The sequence below is a fragment of the Lutjanus erythropterus genome, chromosome 21 (genome assembly GCF_056507025.1).
Source record: "Lutjanus erythropterus isolate fLutEry1 chromosome 21, fLutEry1.hap2, whole genome shotgun sequence".
Classification (NCBI taxonomy): domain Eukaryota; kingdom Metazoa; phylum Chordata; class Actinopteri; order Lutjaniformes; family Lutjanidae; genus Lutjanus; species Lutjanus erythropterus.
In genome coordinates, this window is record NC_139337.1 from 26,278,439 (window position 1) to 26,298,129 (window position 19,691).

A 19,691-nucleotide genomic window follows, 5' to 3' on the forward strand; every position below is an offset into this window, starting at 1 on the left:
CACGGCCTTCAAACACAGGCCTGGGCGATTTAGCTGAAGAACCTATCGTGATAGTGAGGTTTCATATCGATTGGTATCATTAATTACCGATCATGTAGGTTGTGGTTGATGACATGTCGTGTACTCCAAAGAGTGGAGGCAGCAAAGGTGATAAAATAAGTTGGTTGTTGATGGGCAATATGGACAAAATCAAGTTTCACAATATTTTTGAACATTGTAGGGATGACTACATAAAATATTTCATAGATGTATGAATCGAGATCATGATTTTTTTGCGATTAATCTTGCAGGCCTGAGAGTGGGTGGACATTTTTGTTTCTCTTTTGTCTTTATCTGTTTCCTTGAAATTGATTTGTGGTGTTTGTGAAGCTTCTTGGACTGTGTCTCTTGTCAGCAGGAAGTGTTTATCTTGTCTCCTTTAAATGGCACGTCAGTGTTGTTGGGTCTGTTGTTTGTTGTCAGTGTTTGGTGTGTGAAAACAAGTCCGTACACAGCATGGAGTGATAACGGCAACAAACCCCCCAAACTTTCCCGAACCAGACGGAAAGGTTTGATCAATATGACACACGTCCTCGTGAGGGGACATGTCAGTGGACGGTGTTTCCCACAGGAAAATAGGTGGAGATGAACAAGTGCACAGGTGATCGGTTGACACGGCGTCATTAATTGTTCATATTTACACTTTTTTGCACGTCTCAGATCATGCATTAACACCAGACATGACAACAACATAGAAAGGAAGAAGCACTCATTCATTTCACATGAGTTCTGGGAGATGAGGCATGACAGAAAACGTCTGGCGGAGAGATTTCAGTGACTTGGCAACAGGACAAGGTTAAAATTTTATGCAAATGAGCAGCCGTGTGGTGCAGAAATGGCTAATTAACAGCATTTCTTCTGCTGTAAAATGTCACACGAGAGTAATTCTAATGCAAGTGTTATTAATCACAAATCTAACAAATCTTCTAAATAAGCCATTTAAGTGTCATTAGAAACATACGGCGTGCTTTTAACCAACGCAGACTTACTGTCTCAGAGGTCAGAAGTCCTCCTGTTTCACTGCTGTGTAATTTTTGGCTGACCTTGATGTCAGACACCTGTCTGATGTAACTGCACCCAGCTGAGTGAACGGTCTGGGCCGGTTGAGACATTTATTTACACTTAACTATACACACTGTGCCTTTCAGACAGACCACGGTGTTTTGAACATCCATTGGTGTTAGGCTGCATCTTTACAGGATGTCCCAGGTTGTCAAATATAGTGGCTCGACCCGAACCGCCGAACCAAAGCGTTGGTATTTGATGACTTGAGAATGCAATCTTTTTCCAGAGTTGCTTGTTGCAGCTTTACATAGATACGTTTTCTATGTAATTTTCCAAACATTCATATATCGTAGCATTTCCAAACTAAAACCCTGCTCGCCTTCTAATGGTGAGCAAGACAAGATGAACCGTTGCCGATGCAACAGTTCTGGTTTTTTTTGACCCCCTCAGCGGTGAATTGAAGGGCGTGTGTGACGGGAAAATCAAGCAAAGACCGCTAACTCTTATTATTAAGTGTTTCCTATAAAGAGTTACTCATCAGTTAACCTAGATTAAGAAAATACGGACAGACAAACACACACTCTGATTCGTCAGCCCTGCGGCTTCGGGGTCTCAGCCCCCCTGGACAAACATGGGAGGAAAACATTCCAGTGAATAATGGCTGAGCTGCTCCACGCTGCGGGGAGAGAGGTGGAGAGCTAAATAGTCTTTTCTTCGGCTCATCTGGCCCAGGTCCTCATTACATAACTGGGTTTTGTTGGACAGACACGCGGAGAACAGGCTTAAGAAAAGCAGGCGCTGTTGTAGCCGTAAAGAGCCTCTGATGTCAGCCGTTAAAGGAGATGCTGCTCGGGTAAACAGTCAGTGCTGAAAGAATGCTTTGATCCAGTTTGATATCTGTGTGACGGGCTCTTCTGAATGAAACAGGACGGGCTTTTCACTTAAGACGTCTGTCAATACATCACATGTGTGTCTGGCTACTAGTTAACGCGCAGACAGACATCAAACACCGTGCAGGCCTAGAGCTATTCTGCACTGAGTGACGTTAGTGCTCAGCTGAAAGACGACATTCTTCTCTCCTCAGCTAATACAGGACATTACTGTTCGGTCACACCTGCCCCGCCCTGTATAAATCCCATGTCTGTCTGTATGTCTGCAGCAGGTCACATGAACTCTCTTGAACCCAGCCCTCAACGGCAGTCCTGGCTTACGCTAACGGCTACGCAGCGTCCAAACCATTTCTCGGCTCAGTCCGTCTCCTCCTGGGGTTTTTAGATTATCTGCTTCCCCTGATTTCACCCTGAATCCACGGCCTTATCTCACTCACCGACCCTCAGCGACCACTTTTCTGTCTTTCTGTCAACTTCTTATCCTCATCTTTGTTCCCACCTGTCTTCTAACCCCTGGCCCCAGACCCTGCACTGACACTCTTAGAAATAAAAGTGCTAACCAGAACCATAAAGGGTTCTTCAGCTTGTCCCCATAGGAAAACCTTTTTTTGTTCCTGGTAGAACCTTTTATCAGGGTTCAGTTTCAGAGAACACAACATAAAGGGTTATACCTTGAGCCATTTGTGAAAGGCTTCACCCAGAACCTCATATAATGGGTTCTACATGGAACCCTTCTATAGTTTAGCAGTTCCACCAGTGAGTTCTACTGAGAACCTTTATATACTACAAGGGTTTTCTTCAGGACACATTTGGGGGGTTCTGCTGGCAGTCTTTCTGTACTCCAGGGATTTTATCTGGATACCACCCAGGGGTTGCACTGAGAACCCTTTTATATTCAAGGAGTTTTATCTAGAACCCACTCAGTGGGTTTTCCAGAAAACCTTTTAATATTTCAAGTGGTTTATCAAGATACCACCCAGGGGGTTCTACTGAGAACTCTTTTATATTATGGTACAAAGAACCCTTTCTTCAAAAAAAGGCTCTTTGGTTGGAAATAATTTTTAATGGAACCATTCATCTTACAAAGAACCCTTGACTAATGAAAAACGGTTCTCAGAAGCAAATGGTTCTGGGAAGAACGACAGCTTTTCTGGAAGAACCCTTTTTGGAACCTTTATTTTTAAGATTGCAGCCTCGGTGAGAAGCTCCAGCTGACATTAGACAGCAGCTCAGACGAGCTGTAGAAAAAAACCTCTCTGATTAAAGTCGTGCTGATCCACAGAATTACTTCTGCCATAAATCAGACCTGCATCCTCTCCGAGATGCTGCCAAATGAACTTGGGAGGAACGCCTTCTCCTGCAGCGGCACGAAAGCAGCTGACTCACACGTCTTTACATTTTGTTCCACGAAGCTAAAACTATGTTCCGATCTGGGGAATCTTGTTGGATGTTCTTGTGCAATGATGTTCTTGTCAATTAATCATTTAGTCTATGAAATTTCAGAAAATAGTCAAAGTAATATCCATCCTCGTTTCCCAGGATCCAAATTGATCTTAAATGCTGTGTTCAGACTTTCAGCCCAAATATGTTGGCATGGCATGTCCACATTAATTTCAGAAAGTCTGAACAGCAAAAAAAAAAAAGAAAGCATGAAATGTGATTACAAATTGGATCCAAGGCACATTTTGAGGCGGCTTGACATGTGATTTCCAACTGGGTTTCTACAGATGCATCTCAGTCGAGATACTTTGGTGACTCAAATTGCACTTTTTGTCTTTTGCATACCTTTAAATATGACATATAACAGAAATGGGGTTGCAACTAAGAATTTTCATTATTGATATCTCCAGATTATTTTCATGATTAATCAAACGTTGTTTAGTCTATAAAATGTCATCGCAATTTCCCAGAGCTGAAAGTTAAGTCTTCAAATTGCCTCTTTTGTCCAACTAACAGTCCAAAACTCAAAGATTAAAATAGTTGGCTAATTAATTTTGTTTGATCAACTAATCAGTTATTCAACTAAAAGTTGCAGCGCTACCAATCAGCTGTCCAAAACCCAAAGATATTTGGTTTAAAAGAAGATAAAATGGAGAATAAGGCTGCACGATCCAACAGTGGTGTTGGGTCGGTATCAGTCACACAAAGTTCAGGTATCCAAATCAGTATCAGGAAGGAAAAAATTATCTCGCAACATGTTTCAGCTCCACATTTTTTTTTTTTTTAAATTTCCTAACGACAGTTTGGATAATCTGCTGAGCTGGATCTTAACCTCAGAACGACTGCGGTTTTGCAGAGTCTTTTCATCCAAACACCAGCGTGGTCCATTTGATGAGACGCAACATGATGTCACTAAGCGAGTTTCTGGGCGTGCATGTCAACGTCTTAATTGATGAAGGCGCTGCGGCTTAACTCGGAGGTCTGATGAAGTGCAGCAAAGGGCGCCTGCAGAAAGCGCGGGGGGGGGTTCAGAAGACACACCCATCATTGGCAGGAAAGTGAAGGATGAAAGGAAGTGGAGAAAGGCGGAGGGGAGGGCAGATCTCCAGTACTGTATGTGCTCCAACTCAGGACATGTGTACACAGAGGAAAGCACCATGGTGTTTTCCAAGGACCATCATTCCTCTGTCAGACACTACGGGCATCCACAATGACTCAGAGTGCTTATTTTCATGAACTCTTCCTCTCACTTTTTCTGTCTGTTTCTCTCATTTTCTCCGTCACACTCCCTCTCTCTCGCTGGATCATAATAGCAGTGTAATTTACAGCTCTTGGTCAGCCTGGGGCTCTGTGTGTGTGTGTCTGTGTGTGTGTGTGTGTGTTGTTTAAAGGGCGTGTCCCACAGCCCTCATCAGTGTTGGCTCCAGTGCAGAGCGCCTCTCTTCATAACCAATACCAGATCTGTCCCATACCAAATCTGTTACAGTCCACTGGATGCCTTTACTAAAACGCAATGGCATTAGTATTGCTGATTAAAATGTTTATTTAAATGGACCAGAACAGAATATGTGCAGCGTATCTATAAAAGCTGGAGTGCCAAAGCCCTGTGGTGTCAGAAAACGATAAAAACTGTCCATCACAATGTCCCAGAACCAAAAGTGATGACCTCAAATTGCTGTTTGTCCAACCAACTGCCAAAAACCCCCCAAAAAATTGATTTTAGAATGACATGAACTGAGAAATGCAGCAAATCTTCTCATTTGAGAAGCTGGGAAAAACAGATGTTGGGACTTTTGCTTGATAAATTGCTTTAGCGTCAAGAATCAAAGTAGGATTGATACATTTCCTGTCAACTGACTAATGAACTCAGACTGGGTTGGGGGCTTATTTTAATCTAAGACTAGTTCTAATCTCAATTTAGTTTAAAACTAGGTTTAAGATGAGTAAATCCAGATGAAAAATTAAGCAGAGCTTGGTTGCACAGTTAAGAACCACTCTCAGTTTAGTAAATCTTAGTTAAAATAAATAACCAAATAAAAATATTTGAGTACTGCCGGACTTAGTTTGTATAAAGAAGGGAAAACTCTTCATCCTTGACTGCTTTTTATTCCTTAACATAACATTACGTGGTTTTCTAGCTAGCTAAAAAGGTTAAAACATTGCATTGTTAGCTAGCTAGCTAAAAAAGTTAACAAAACATTATATCATTTGCTGGCTTAAAAACATTACATTATTTGCTAGCTTGCTAAAAAGCTAACAAAGCATGACATTGTTTGCTAGGTAGCTAAAAAGCTAGTTAGCCTACCTATAATGATTCTGCCAAGAAACTTTAATCTCTCCTCCTTTGACAAAACCTGTTGGTCGAATTAATTGAGCAATATGGCCAAATAATAGAAGATTAAAAAATAGGCAACAGCACATCAGGAAAAAAGTTAGTTTAAAGTTAACACTGGGTCACATTTTAAATTGGATTTTAAAGTCTTGGTACAACCAAATTAAAATAAACTTTAGATTTAGAGTAGAAAGCAAACGGGTTTAAAGAGAGGTTTGAATTTAAACTTTCTAAATTTTAAACCAGTTTTAAAGTTTGGTGCAACATAATTTGGGCTTAAGCTAAATCAGATTTTAATCAGGTTTAAAAGTTAATCCAGTCTAATTGTTTTAGCACCTGAGAAATCATGGAAAAGTCACATTAAAGAGCCAAAAGCCTGAAAAGCGTTGAGCTGGTGTTGTGTGCAGACCCATCCTCCCCCTGTAGAGCTGTGTGTCAACCCTCTATCATGTGGGATGAGTTTCTACAGTAATCATTACAATCAAGAGGACAGCAGCTGCTGTTCTGGCTGCAGTGTTCGAGCAGCAGGAACACATGCTACAGCCGCTGCACGTGAGAGAGAGGTAAACATGAAATTGCCAGACATGGCAAAGGAGTTCATATCAAAATTAATATTTCATATTCCATTACGCTGTAAAGAGTATTTTTAGGGTGTGGGAGCATCTCTCCAGTCGCTTATGAATTTTAAATGGCAGTTGTGAATATTTCACCAGTCGACCAGAATAGCTGGAAGTGGATGCAAGAGATGACATGTTCGGTATTTCCTGGGTGGATGCAGTCAAAGGTGTTTGCACAGTCGTCTGTACTAGCTTTTGCACGTCTGAAGGCCTGATTTATGATTTTAATGATCCAAAATGAGTTTTGATTTGGCTTTAGATTATGTTTCAAGTCATGGAATGATTGTTTACTGTATAAAATGTTAAAAAGTCTTTGCAAGTTCCAAGAGGAAAGTTGAGTGTTGAGTGGTTTGAGACATGCTATCAGTGTATTTCCACCAAATTAGCTCTGGTTCAGGATTCTTGATACCTTGGTGCTACCTAGCAAAAAAAGCTGAACTAACCAGTTGCAACCAACCACTTTTAAAAGGGTGTCAGAGGACCCTGCACGGTGTCAGCTTCACTTATTTCCATACAATGATTGCACTCTTATACTGATCAATTCATGTCAGCCTGGTTTACTTTTCATCATGCAGCTCTGTTTGCATTAATTACATTAATGCCTGCTGCAGCCATTGAAGCGTAGAGACAAACTGGACTATTTTATCCTGTGTGTAATGAATAAACATGTTAATGAATGAGGTTTCATTATGCTGACCACCACAGAGCTGCAGTATGTTTATGCATCTGAATGAGCGCTGGTCTCCCTCCATTTGTGTTGTCACACATTACACCGTAATTATGCATTCGTCAGGTATGCGTCTGGAACGAGAGGACCCTCCGCCCTCTAGCCTCCCTGAGTCTGCAGCCGTCCAACCTCAAACCTCAGCCAAGGGAACTCCAAGATCAACTTACACTGCTGCTATATGGGCTCTTTATGAAGCACACGTTGGCTAACGGCAGTGTCACAGTTTCTTAAAGAAGCCTTTCAGATGGCTGGAAAGCCTGAGTGACTTAGTTTACATTCAGGGTGGACAGGTTAGTCTATACGTCCTATTCTGGCGTTTTAGTAGCCTGTCGTCCTGAATCAGGTGTTTGTCTCAGTGTCTGATTGATGAACTCTGTGGAGTTTCCAGACATGGGTGGTTTATGGTGTTGGGTGGCTTCTGGACTGAATAGTGGTGTCTTATGTTGGGTGAATCCTGTTTGAGTTTACTGGATTTTTTCAGCCTCTAGAATCACTTCAACACATAAACCCTGTGTCTGTTGTGTTAAATCCGGCCCATTCATAAAGGCTGCTCTCACAGGTTAATCCCTGGTCACTCACGCAACACCTGCTCCTGCTACTGCAGTTCAGACCGCCGCTAAAGCAGACCTGGTATAAATATATCTGCTACAACTGCAGTGGTTGAGAGCTTACACTGGAAATAGCACATATGGAGTGGATGAAATGAGTTAGTCTAGAAATGTTCTCTTAGTAAAAGACTAATTCAACAGCATGCACCATACACCACACCATGCGTGATATTCAGGAAGATTTAGAAGAGGATTAGTTCAGCATTAAATCCATTATAGGGTTGTAGATATTACCAATGCAACTAACTATTATTTTTATTTATTCTTTTTAATAGAATGGTAGCAGCACTCTGCAAATCAGTATGACATTGTTTGCTGAGTTTTTCTTACTTTCAAAGTTGTCACTAGCCTAAATTTAAATGTTCGTTTAATCAGCAGGGAAATTAGTCACTGGGAACATCCCTCGTGGGCAGTTGTATTGGATTGTGGGTAATGTGGGAAACAAGGTTTTGCCACAAAAGAAGCATGGAATAAAAATGACTATCTCTGATTCTGTTGCGTCTGCCAATGCTACGTTTATAAAGTGCTTTTTAAATAATTTAATTTGGAAAATGTAAGAAAGTAGTGAAAGCATATTTAATTTATAAAGAAGCAGAATTGTGGGTTTTTCCCCCTTTATATTCTGTGTTTCTTTCTTCATCCTTAAGCTAAGCAGTGTTGGACCCACACTGAGTGGAAACAGGGTTTTAAAGGCAGGTCAGAGGCTGTATGTTGACCCACTGATATTCACCTCATGCACAGGGCTTATCTGACAGGAGTATAACTGTGTCTTCATTAGCGTGATCATCTGAGGCTCTGTCTCGTCTCACCTCTCTTCATCTCCCTGAGGGAAACTGTCTGAGTGATGAGGAGCGATGCAATAATTAAACACCGACAGAGTGTGGGTTTTTTTTTTTATTCGAGAGGTGTTTGAGGTGGGGTGTGGGCGCGGCTGTCATCAGAAACGTATTTGCTCCTTTTTTCGCTGTCTGAGAGCAGCTGCTGAGGAGTGAATGAGCCGGCTACTGAATGCTTGATTGGCAGAGGCATTTGTCTGGAAGTGTCAAGGGACCTCTGGAGACAATTGTCCAGATCAAGCAATGCTCCTTCACTGGGGAGCTCGCTAATACGCCGAGCTCATGCAAACCCCCCCCCACACAACCCCCTCCAAGCTCGAGGCTTTTGTCTTCCCAGTTAGTTTTTGGGTGAGTGTCCAACACACAACCTCTCCTGGCTGCAGCCACGGCTCCGTCTTGAAGGAAATCCCCTGTTTTTTGTCTCCTGGAAGCTCGGTGCTGTCGTGTGTTTCTTCTCTTTCTGCTCTGCACAGATGGTCTCCATAGCAAACTGTGAATTTTGATAGTTGTTTTTGCCAGTGGAAGAGAAGTGATACACTGGCTCATAAATATGTCGTGGGCATGACTCACAGGGAGTTAAACTGGTAGCTTTTGGAGTCGTTGCATCATGACTTATGTTTGAGTTGGATGCTTCTTAGAATGAAAGGAAAGCCGGTGCCAACTTCCTCCTAACAACAAAGGCAGGCATGAGAAACGGCACTCATTGTATTGTTACAGGATTTTAATGATCCTTTCTTTTGTTACACATTGGTTCCTTCTAGAAACTGTGTGGAAATATATGTGTTGACCTTCTAGGTCCTCCATCTTTGCTATTTAACAAACTAATATTGCAGTTTTGGCAACAGGAACAACATTCATTTTCTTCAGTATTTCTGCATGTTAGAAGCAGGATAACTGAATGGCAGTCAGAGCTATTGTACTCTCTAAACTTTTGGTGTGTCTGCATCTGCAAAACCTGGGCTGCAGCAAAGAATTATTTGCACGGTCAATTAATCAATCCAGGGCGGGAACCAACTTTCATTTTTGTTATTCACTGATCTGCTGATCAGAAAATATTTTAGAAAGGAGTGAAACATGGTTGGAATTTCCTAGAGCACAAGGTGAAATTACTTGTTTTTATCCATGTTAAAAAGTGGTTAAAAATGCAGATCATAAGAGCCCAAGGCAACATCTTTTAAGTCATTGTCACGTGTCAACAAGAATCAAAAATTCAAAGTTACTCAAATATAAAGTGATATAAAGCAGAAAAAAAGCAGCAAATACTCAAATTTGAAAAGCTGTAGCCTTCTTGCTTGGTAAATCATTAAAATTAATGATGATTTATCAATATTATGTGTGATTTAAACCTGTAATAACAGATTGTTTTGGCCACTTGAAGGCAGCAAAAACAAGTTGTGGATGCAAACTTGTTAGTAAGCAGTTGTTTATTTACACATCTAGCAGTTATATAGCAATATTATCAAGTCCAATATTTACTCTATTTTAGCTAGGGCTGCAACTAACAATTATTTTCATTATCTAGTAATCTGCTGGTTATTTTCACGATTAATCATTTAGTCTATATTTTTGATCGTATGCTCATCACCATTTCCCAGAGCCCAGAGTTGCATCTTCAGTTCTTCAGCTTCTTTGGTTCAACCAACAGTCCAAAACCCAAAGACTCTTCATTTACTCTCATGAATCACAAAGAAAAGCAGTAAACCTTGACTTAAAAGAAGCTGAAAATGTTTGAAATTTTTGCTTGAGAATTGACTGAAATGATTAATCGACTAATGATCGACTAATTGATTAATTGACTTATTGTTGTGGCTCTACTTTTAGCTCTGTTTTTGGTCTCCACCAGCTCCAGAGGGAAATATTTGTCTCTTTAGCAGTTAAATGCTCCATTATGTTCACCAGCTAGTTGGGCAACTGTGTTTGGCTGCTGTATCGTACTGAGCAGAAAGTATATCGATCAAAAAATCTGCCTGCTGTGGCCAAAAATGTCGCTATTAGAGGAGTGAGAGTGAACCAAAACAGTACAGTTGTGGCTGAACATCTAAACAATGAGTTAAAACTCATAAATCCTCAGGAGGGCGAGGGGAGCTGCAGATATCAGAAAATTCTCTGTAGACCACTTTCACGTTGCCCATAGACATTTGATACATAGTTAATAGAAAAATATCAATCATAGGCACGTAAATTGTCTGTCAAAGGACAAATTGACTAATTGTTTTCGCTCTTCCTAAAACATAAAACTATGTGACACCTTATCAGGATATATTGTGTGTTGCTGCTACGATTTTCCCCTTAAACCATCCATAAGCTCGCCATGCAGCCTCCTCCAGACTTCATATTCTTTTCATTGCTTTAAGCAGGCTGTTTATAATATTCCCAACTGAAAACAGCTTCTCTCACTCACTTTCTTTTTCCTCATTTACTGTCTCAGTTTCTTCCCTTCCCTCAGGAAAGAAAGTCTGGCTTTGTTTGTGTACACCCAAAAACGCCCTCCCCTGCTCCTGGTGTATTGGCAGACGAGAATGCAGTGAAATTATATTAAGTGCCCTCAAATGCAGAACCTGACTCCTACACGCACTTATCTCTGCCTGAAACAAGATCAATCTGCTCCAGTATCTGCCTGATCAGTGCTGGGCAGGCTGCTGCCTCCCTCCCGGGGTAGTCGATTGTTGGGTTCATACCCCTCGGTACCCCCCGAGGGCCGTATGAAGAAGGGCTTTATGGGTGTGCAGTGGTGTGGGTGCAGTCTGTTCCCTGGCCCTCATTAGCCAGTCCTTTGTTACAGTAAGCCATACCTCGCGGAGCCCAGATGCAGCATGTCCAGATTAGATCTTACACCCGCCAGGAGTCCTGAAAAGCCACCCTGAATCGAGCCTAATCCTCCTGCAAGACTTTCTCTTTTCTTCTACCACACACACACACACACACACACACACACATCGCAGATACATAAAGTTGGTCACCCACGAGCGCCGAGTGGAGACTTCAACATTACTTATTGTAGTTTTTAGAGGCTTTTCGGTGCCTTGTGTCTTTAATCCCCATCCAGAGATCCTGTCAGCTGCTTACAGACCACGGGCCCTTTTTTCCTTTGTTACACAAATCAGAACTGCAGATAATCATCTAATAAATCTGAGTCTCCAAGATTTGAGTGGATTAAAATGAAACAGCGTCATGAAACAACCTGGTTTTCATTGTGTTGTGTTCTCCACGAATGTAAACATCTGAAATGAGTTTCACAACTAAGGGAACACAAGGTTTGGCTGTTAGCTTTTGGATCTTAAAGATTTTTATGTGGTGAGTAAAGATGTCGGGGGAAACCGTGGATTCTTGGATGCATCGTGGATCTCTGTTGAAAGATTGTAAATCGATGCAGAGGAGCGAATAATCGGAATTTTAAAACCCAATTCTCTACATTATGAACGTAACGGATGTAAACGCGTGTTGTTTTCACGTTTTAAACTAGGCTGCTTCTTGAGTTTTAGTGAGGATGGATGAGTGTGAGTAACTGAATCAGAATCAGATCGAATCATCACATTATAATTACTGGGCTCAGTGGTGGCAACTTGGCGACATTCAGGACTCTCTTAGCGTCTCACCTTCTCGTCTTGCGTTGTGCGTAGGCAGTCAGGTGTGGCATGTGGGGCAGGTGGATTTGAGCTTCTGTCACACTTTTTTTCCCCAAATTGTTGCACAGATGTTCCTATAACTTGTTAAAATGTAAAGAGTTTACTTCTCTGTCCCTTTGTGGATTTTTAAAAAAAAAAAAAGTTAGCTTGATGCTAACTTATAATGGGAATTCCTATTAATGTGCCAATGGAAATTAGCATCATGATCATGGTAATAACTTAAAAAAGGGATTCTTTTTATTTCTCATGCTCAAGATAACATGACGTGTTTGCACTTACTGTCATGCATATATTTCCTGATGTGGAAGCAAACTAATTTTTGTTTTTCAATTTTGTCATTCTGGTTTCAACACCACACAGTGAATCAGCACCCAAGTATCTTGACAGTATTGAATTGGGAGATAAAGTTATGATCCCAGCCCTCTCTTTTATATGGCTTAAGGTGAGAACCAACACAAGCACACACACGGCAGATCGCCCTCAGCCTTTTCATTTGTCAGGATGATAGACAGCCTTCAGCCTTGTGAAAAAAAAATCAGTCCGTGACAGAAAATATTCAGTTAATGTAGTCTCTGGTGGTGGCTGCTGCTGCACAGCTTTAAATGTAAATGTAAAAGACAGAACAGCGACTTTTCCTCCAGCCAGTTTTGTTTCTTTGGGCTTTTCCAAATGCACAAACTGGACTTGTCAACCCTGGTTGTTTCAGCACCACCACTAATGTAATTTCAGCGTATGAGTGGTCTTAAAAACCCCACGCCAGCCTCCATAAAGCCTGTCGATTTCTCCATCCTTGTCTTCGTTTCACCACAGCCGCAGTCTGGATGTTGTCTTTGGCCCTGCGTGTGATGTTGTGTGAAGCCGCAAGGCCATTTGCAGAATTATCAGCAGGGGGACTCCAAGACCCGACTGCACTGTGTTGGGTCCAGCGGTGCAGAGGGAGCGACAAAGACCTCTAAATGTTACAACGCATACATCAGCAAACCCTCCACACCCGCTGGTAGAATTTCACAGGCGTCTCCGACCGTGCTCGAGTTGATCTTATCAATCGGTCCTCCGCCGCTGTGATTTGTTTTTGCTGCTTTTCTGGGATGGACGGCGCTGCTTACAATTTACACCTCCGTGTGATCTCATAAATTTCTTCAAAGCATTTTCCGAGCTGGTGTTAAAGAGCTGTGGCCAGTTTATTGTGTGTTTGAACATGGCTGTCATCCCATTAACCTGTTGCTGCTTTTCTCTGTTTTTATATCAAAGTAAAGTGAATACGTTTTGGTTCTGCGCTGTTGAAAAGCCAGAATAAACAAAGTGAGGATGGGTTAGGGTTAGTGTTTCCCAGGGCTCATTTGTCCCTGCTGTCGCTACCGATTAATCAACTCTTTGGACAAAAAGAAACATTTCAACAGATTAATGGTTAATGGAGAATAGGACCCATTTAGATATGTTATTTCAAGTGTCTCGTAATTGGGGGGGAAAAAATCCAAATCCAGACAGATTAACACACTTTTGTTTCCACTTGTTTCCACATATATGTGTCTCTCTTGGCCAGATCACAAATCTGATTGCAATCAGTCTTGGTTTTCACAGGCAGCAGTCCAGATTAGAGAGTGGTTATAACGCACCTGAAGCTGTTTTGAAACTACAGAAATGACCAGCTGAAGAATAATTCCTGCACTTTAGCAGTTTAGTTTCAACAACTGAGAGTTAGCAGTAACAAATGAAATGCACAGATTAATTTGATTTATAGAATATGACAGAGACAAAAGGTTTAGCATCTCTTTATTTATGCTGTTCAGGGGTCTAATCAGGGGTCAGATAAACACTCATGTGTGGCTGTTTGTGGAGTTGGTGTTGCTAGAGAAGGCGAGAAAAGTCTCTTTAGCAACGGCTAATTTCTGTGTTACTTCAGCTGCATTTATCACAGGTGCAAAACAACTCTTGCACACTGTTTAACATCTAATAGATGTGCAAAGTGTTCCTTTGTCCTTAACCAATAGTTGAAAACAGTAACAATCAATTCATCATTTATACTTAATAAGATACAAAATGCTTACTTTAACATGCAATTAAAGTACCTAAGATGACCTGAATTATTCTTGAAGTTGTCAGTTCTTGATAGATATTAAAATCCAGAAACACAGGCACAACTCCTTTCTCTTTTGAACACGTCCGTCCTCAGCTCTAATAACATGTGACGAATCTGCAGGAGTGAGATGGACGGGAATCACCTCCTCAACACTGTTTTCTGGCCTTCGCGACGCCCTTGGACACGCTCATCTATACATAAACACATACACAGAGGCGCACACAAACCCACGGAGAACACCCCGCTCCAGTGGCCGACATTGTTGTGGTCAGGTTTGTTGCCACGACAACGGCATAATATTTCTGGGCGGCATGTCTAGTTTTTGTGTCTGCATGGCACCAAATTCACTTCCTTGCCAACAGGAATTCCTCTCAGGGATGTTTTTTTTTTCTTATCATGTGTTTTAGATTTAGAGGAATTTAGAGACGATATATGATGTGGTCTGAAACCTTAAGTAAGAAATGTTTTAGTGGAGGTACAAACTATTGTTTGGCTGGAAAATGTACGTGCAATGGTAATACGGGCTTGTAATGCTTTGTAAAAATCGAAACAACACATATTTTCATAAATTCAGTTATACATATGTGCTTCAGAGCGTACGGTTCTGTAATATAACCTTTCTTTTGAGATTTAATCCTTGATTTGGCTTCCACAAGTCAAGCATCTGAACTGGCTGTGTTTGGCGACTTCTATTTCTGCCGTCTTTTCCATACAGAATACCACACGCTATATTGAGCCGAGTGAATGTGGTAACAAGATGCTCATAACAAAACGCTGAGAGGGAACATTCCACGACTGGGTTCCTGATGTTGTTTTCACGGTCGCCGCTGTCTCGGATGGCAAATATTCCTCAGAATCAAAATAGACTGGTATTTATGTTTTGGCCGTTAAGCAGACGCTCTCATCCAGAGCCTTTATTTGGCCAGGTAAATTGAGATTAAAATCCTATTTTCAAGAGTGACCTGGTCAAGAGGGCAGCATGAAACACTGTTATAACAATATAAACAGACAAAAATTGCTGTCACACATGTACAATACAAGCTGTTGCTGGAAGTGAACTGTTTAACTTATGCAACAGTCTTAGGGCGGCAATTAATGATTACTTTCATTGTTGATTATTTTCTCGATTATTCGATTAGTTGTTTGGTCAATTAAATGTCAGAAAATGATGGAAATGGTCAACTCCCAAAGCCCGAGATGATAGAGTTTAACTGTCTTTGAAAAGTGCTTAGGTTTGACTTCAGAAAAGGTGTAAGAACCCTGTTGTTTTGCAAGTAACAAGTAAGTTTTTGCACTCAGTTCCCAAGTTAAGTCCTAAACTTTGCATTTCAAATCCTAAACACTTCATAATTCCTGCTCTACCAAATGTAATGCATTTCAACAACAGAGACTAAACCTACCAAACTTTGTGCAACTTCAAATGTATGCAAACTTTTTTATCTTTAGTATATTTTTTCCAACTGGAGCTCAGTAACAAAATGTTAGTTCTCTCATGCAACTTGATTGGATGCTGCTGGATTGGTTCTAACAAAGTGGATATGGGGAATAAGTTTTAGCTTTCTGAGAAATGTTAGCAGATTAGTTTTATAGAGTTAATGTTAGTTCATTCAAGAAATAATGGGAAATGAATGGAGACATATTTGTGACTTGAATCAGTCCAAGTCATGTGACTTGAGTCTACACCTCTGCTAATAACTTACTCCAGAGACTTAAGACAGATTCACTGTCCTTAAACGTTACACAGATTTAATCTACGTATAGAAACAGGCCGTATCACAGCACAGAGTCCTGCTGCTGCTGTTGAGGCAGCACAGAAGCTCCAGAGAGCCCCGAGATGAAAATGTGATTAAATATTAAATTGATGTTTTGGCCCTGCTCTCTACCGGAGAGATTTACTAAAAGGTATCAGAGCAGAGTCCATCCTGCTCCCGAGCACCTCACTGCTCCTAAAATAAAGACCGTTGCCAAGCCTCTGCGAGGATTGTTTACCTCGAAGGATTGAGGAGGTATTCCCCTACTACAAGGCGAGCGTGATGGCAGAATCTGTGGTTGCAGGTGGTGGACTTTAGATTTACACGTTCTCTGTAGTGTCTAATTGAGAGCAGATTGTCCTGAGTGAGGAGGCATTGGCATGGTGAAAGTGAGGTTAGCCATTATGAGACAGTTTTAGTGATTGAACATGTAATTTTTGGGTTAGTGACACTGTAGATTTGTTCCGGTGTTGCTGTTGACATCTGCACACAGTCAGCACAGTCGAGGACGCCAGAGCTTGTCTGTAACATGACTTTGTTGTAACTTAACCTTCACAAACTTGTTAGTGAAGCTGGATGCTTGGTGACACATGCGAACCACAAATTGAGTTTAACGAGAAGTGAATTTGTCTAAATTTTGGTATTTTTCTGTTCTTAAATGTCCAGCACACCCTCATAGGTGTTTTCAATCACTAATTAGACCTCAAGTCAGGTTGAAGTTGGGTCTATCTATGATGGGAAATAAGTGATTTCAACTCAAATCTGTGAACTAAGGCTAACTAACTAAATGCTTGGGCATCCGCTCAGGAAAAAAAGATGAATAGATGTATCTTGCCTGAGTTTCAGACTTGGAATTCCGACTTTAATGACCCTTCCATTGCAATGTTCCATATCAGAGGTCATTTTTTCCAGTGTTACCAAGTAAAATGGATTGCTGCATCTGCAATAACGGTGTGAATTGTGCCCGCCCTAATAGATGCAACAAAAATGGTGATGCAGCTGTCAAACAAGCAGACAATTTTGAGAGGAGCACCTGTGTGGGTGGACTATAGGTGTGTTGGGGCTTTAAGAGTTGGTGTGACCAATATAGATACACATTTCTATCATAGTAGTTGCTATTTATATCGTATTATTATCCTAATATAGTGAACTTTGTGTAAATTCTGATAAAAAATCAGATTGAAATGTCTGTTTTTTGCTAATATAATGAATGAAATACCTGAAAAATCAATTCACTTCATTATATTGATATAAAAAACCCATAAATCCAATATTCAGTCAAGGAGCAATTATGCTCGTTAGTTTCACATTAGTTTCAGCTGAACTTTGGAATGGTGTTTTTATTTTTTTATTTTTTTTTTACACAGAATGAAGACTGGGGTGTTTGTCTCCTTTGCACACACTGAAATTGCTTTAGAAATGGTTCTTTTTGCTGCCAGCGTGGACAAGAGAAACAATTTTAGCGTCCAACAGTGCAGCCAATGTCTCTATGGGCATGTGAGCATGGTTCAAGTTCAAGTCCAAGACCTTTGTTAGTCCCTGAGGGGCAATTGGCTCTGCTGCAGTAGCAGTAAAATCAAACAACAACAACAACAACAACAACAACAACAACAACACAAGGGGAAACACACAAGATAAAAAGCTGCACATACATAACCACCACATTTAAACACATGTAAATAGAGGAGTAAAAGGTGAACATGAACAGTACAGTAGTTACAGTATTAAAGAAGGTCACGTGCACTTCACAAATGACTTGAAAAATGTTTTGTTTAAATGTTAAAGGGTGAGACTCTTTGGTATAAACAGTAGAGCAAACTCTTAACTGGTTTACAAACCTCTGTCCTTTGATTGTGTAGTCTTAAAGCTGCAACAGTTAGTCGATTAATTGATTAGTCGATCAAAAGAAAAGTAGTTGACAACTGTTTTTATAATTGAGTAAACATTTCAGTCATTTTTTTTTTAATGCAAAATGTCAAACCTTTGCTTTTTCCAGCTTCTAAAATGTGAGGCTTTTCTGCTTTTCTTGGTCATTTATGACAGTAAGTGAAGAGTCTTTGAGTGTTGGTTTGACAAAAGAAGCAATATAAAGATTTCACTTCACATTTTACAGATTAAATGAACAATTGATTACCTGTGAAAATAATCATAATGAAAATCACTTATGAATATAGTTGTTAATTGCAGCCCTGTGTTGTTTCTCACCAAATCTTGTTTATTATGACTATTTGTACCATTAAAGCATGCTTTATGTTACACTTGAAACAGCCCCTGAAAATTTGACACTTTTTAAGATAAATTTATTCCATTATCTTTTCACTTGACATATCTTTGCTACATTTGATAATGGTTAAATAAACTAGACTGTACACATGTCTGACATGGCTGCAGCTGCAAATTAGCTTTACCTGGACGCCCTGGGGGCTGGGACAAATCTTTAAATCTTAAAAAAAAAAAGAATTACGATACTTAGAGAATCCATATTTTTCTCTACCCCTGCTTACATCTGTTGCTTTGCTTATCTTTACGTAACGATGTTTATGGTTGTTGAATAAATAAATATACAGGAGTTACTGTTTGCTTATGCAGCTCCTGGTCGTCTCTCTGACCATGAAATCTGCCACCCAGGCGTCAGTTCTTTGTAGTTGCCAGATGAGCTGCAGGCATGCAGAGGTGGGTGGGTCGGCCGTACATTTTTGTGCCTTTATAGATTTCACAGAACCCCCATATGCTTTCTTATCTGCATTAGCCCCACTTGACTTCCTTCGCTGGCTGTGAAAGCCAGCGAAGGAAGTCCAAGTTATTCCAGTCTCCTAGCAAGATGGCAACTTCCCACTCTAAAAACTTTCTGAATGTTCCTCGTATGAAACTTACCTTTGGCTTGTGTGTGCGTCTTGTGTTCCCCTTTCATTTGTTCTTATGATTTATTGATCAGCCTCGACACGTGAGCCTGTTAGCGCGCGTGCTGTTTGGCGAGCTAAAACTTTTAGAGGTTGGCAGTGGGAGAGGAGAGATGGAGGAGACAGGAAAGGAAGGCCGCCTGGTGTGTGTGTGTGTGTGTGTGTGTGTGTGTGTGTGTGTGCATACTTCAGAGAGAGTTTTGTGTGGTGAGTGGGTGGGTGCGTCAGTCAGTCGGCCTGGGCTCTCTCTGCAGTGCACTCAGCCGCTGTGCTTCTCCTCTCGGCTGAGTGGAAACATCATGTGTCTGTGGGACGCCCAGAAGGAACAGCCCAGTTTCTCCAGACGGAGACCAGAATAGACGCTTAAAGACGGACTAAAGGAGGACGAAGGTGCAACATGGACTTGGAGTAGCTTTCTAGAAGAAAAGAAGAACCAAAAGACACAGAAACCGGAGCATTTCTTTGAGGACATCTTTCTGGAATTTGGTCTTTCCACCTCGGACCTGGCTATGCCATGCTGGCCCAGAGGAACGGGCTCCCTCCAGGCTGTAAGCCGGTTCCTCTGAAGGATCACTCAGACCTGCGGGATGTGGACGTGACCGCCGAGGGCTGCTGCTCCCTCTCCCCTTCCCCGTCATCTGGAGGCTGTCCCTGGGCTCGGCTGGCCGGGGTGGACGGCTGCCTGTCGGAGCCGTACTGTCTCTGGTTCCAGCTTCTGGCCAGAGCCTACTGGGGAGAGGTGGAACTGGGGCTGACCAGCCCCAACCGCAGCGTGTCCTGGGCTCGGCTCAGGGAAGCCTCCAGGAAGAACTGCGTGCGATCTCGGGTAAGGAGAAAGAT

The 19,691-nt window shown here is 41.4% G+C and overlaps 1 protein-coding gene across 5 annotated transcripts in view; it reads left to right on the plus strand.

Annotated features, from left to right (window-relative positions):
* The window catches only part of arhgap21a (Rho GTPase activating protein 21a), a 114,925-nt gene that overhangs the window by 36,536 nt on the left and 58,698 nt on the right, over positions 1-19,691 (plus strand). For 2 of the 5 annotated variants that reach the window (XM_084746736.1, XM_084746737.1), the window contains exon 1: positions 19,071-19,677. The exons of 2 other annotated variants lie outside the window; for them this stretch is intronic. In XM_084746736.1, coding sequence (XP_084602862.1) covers positions 19,366-19,677 — 312 coding nt within the window. In that variant the 5' untranslated portion in view covers positions 19,071-19,365. Of the gene's footprint in view, positions 1-19,069; positions 19,678-19,691 lie in introns of those variants that run through there. One more of the 5 variants, XM_084746738.1, reaches the window with a different exon arrangement.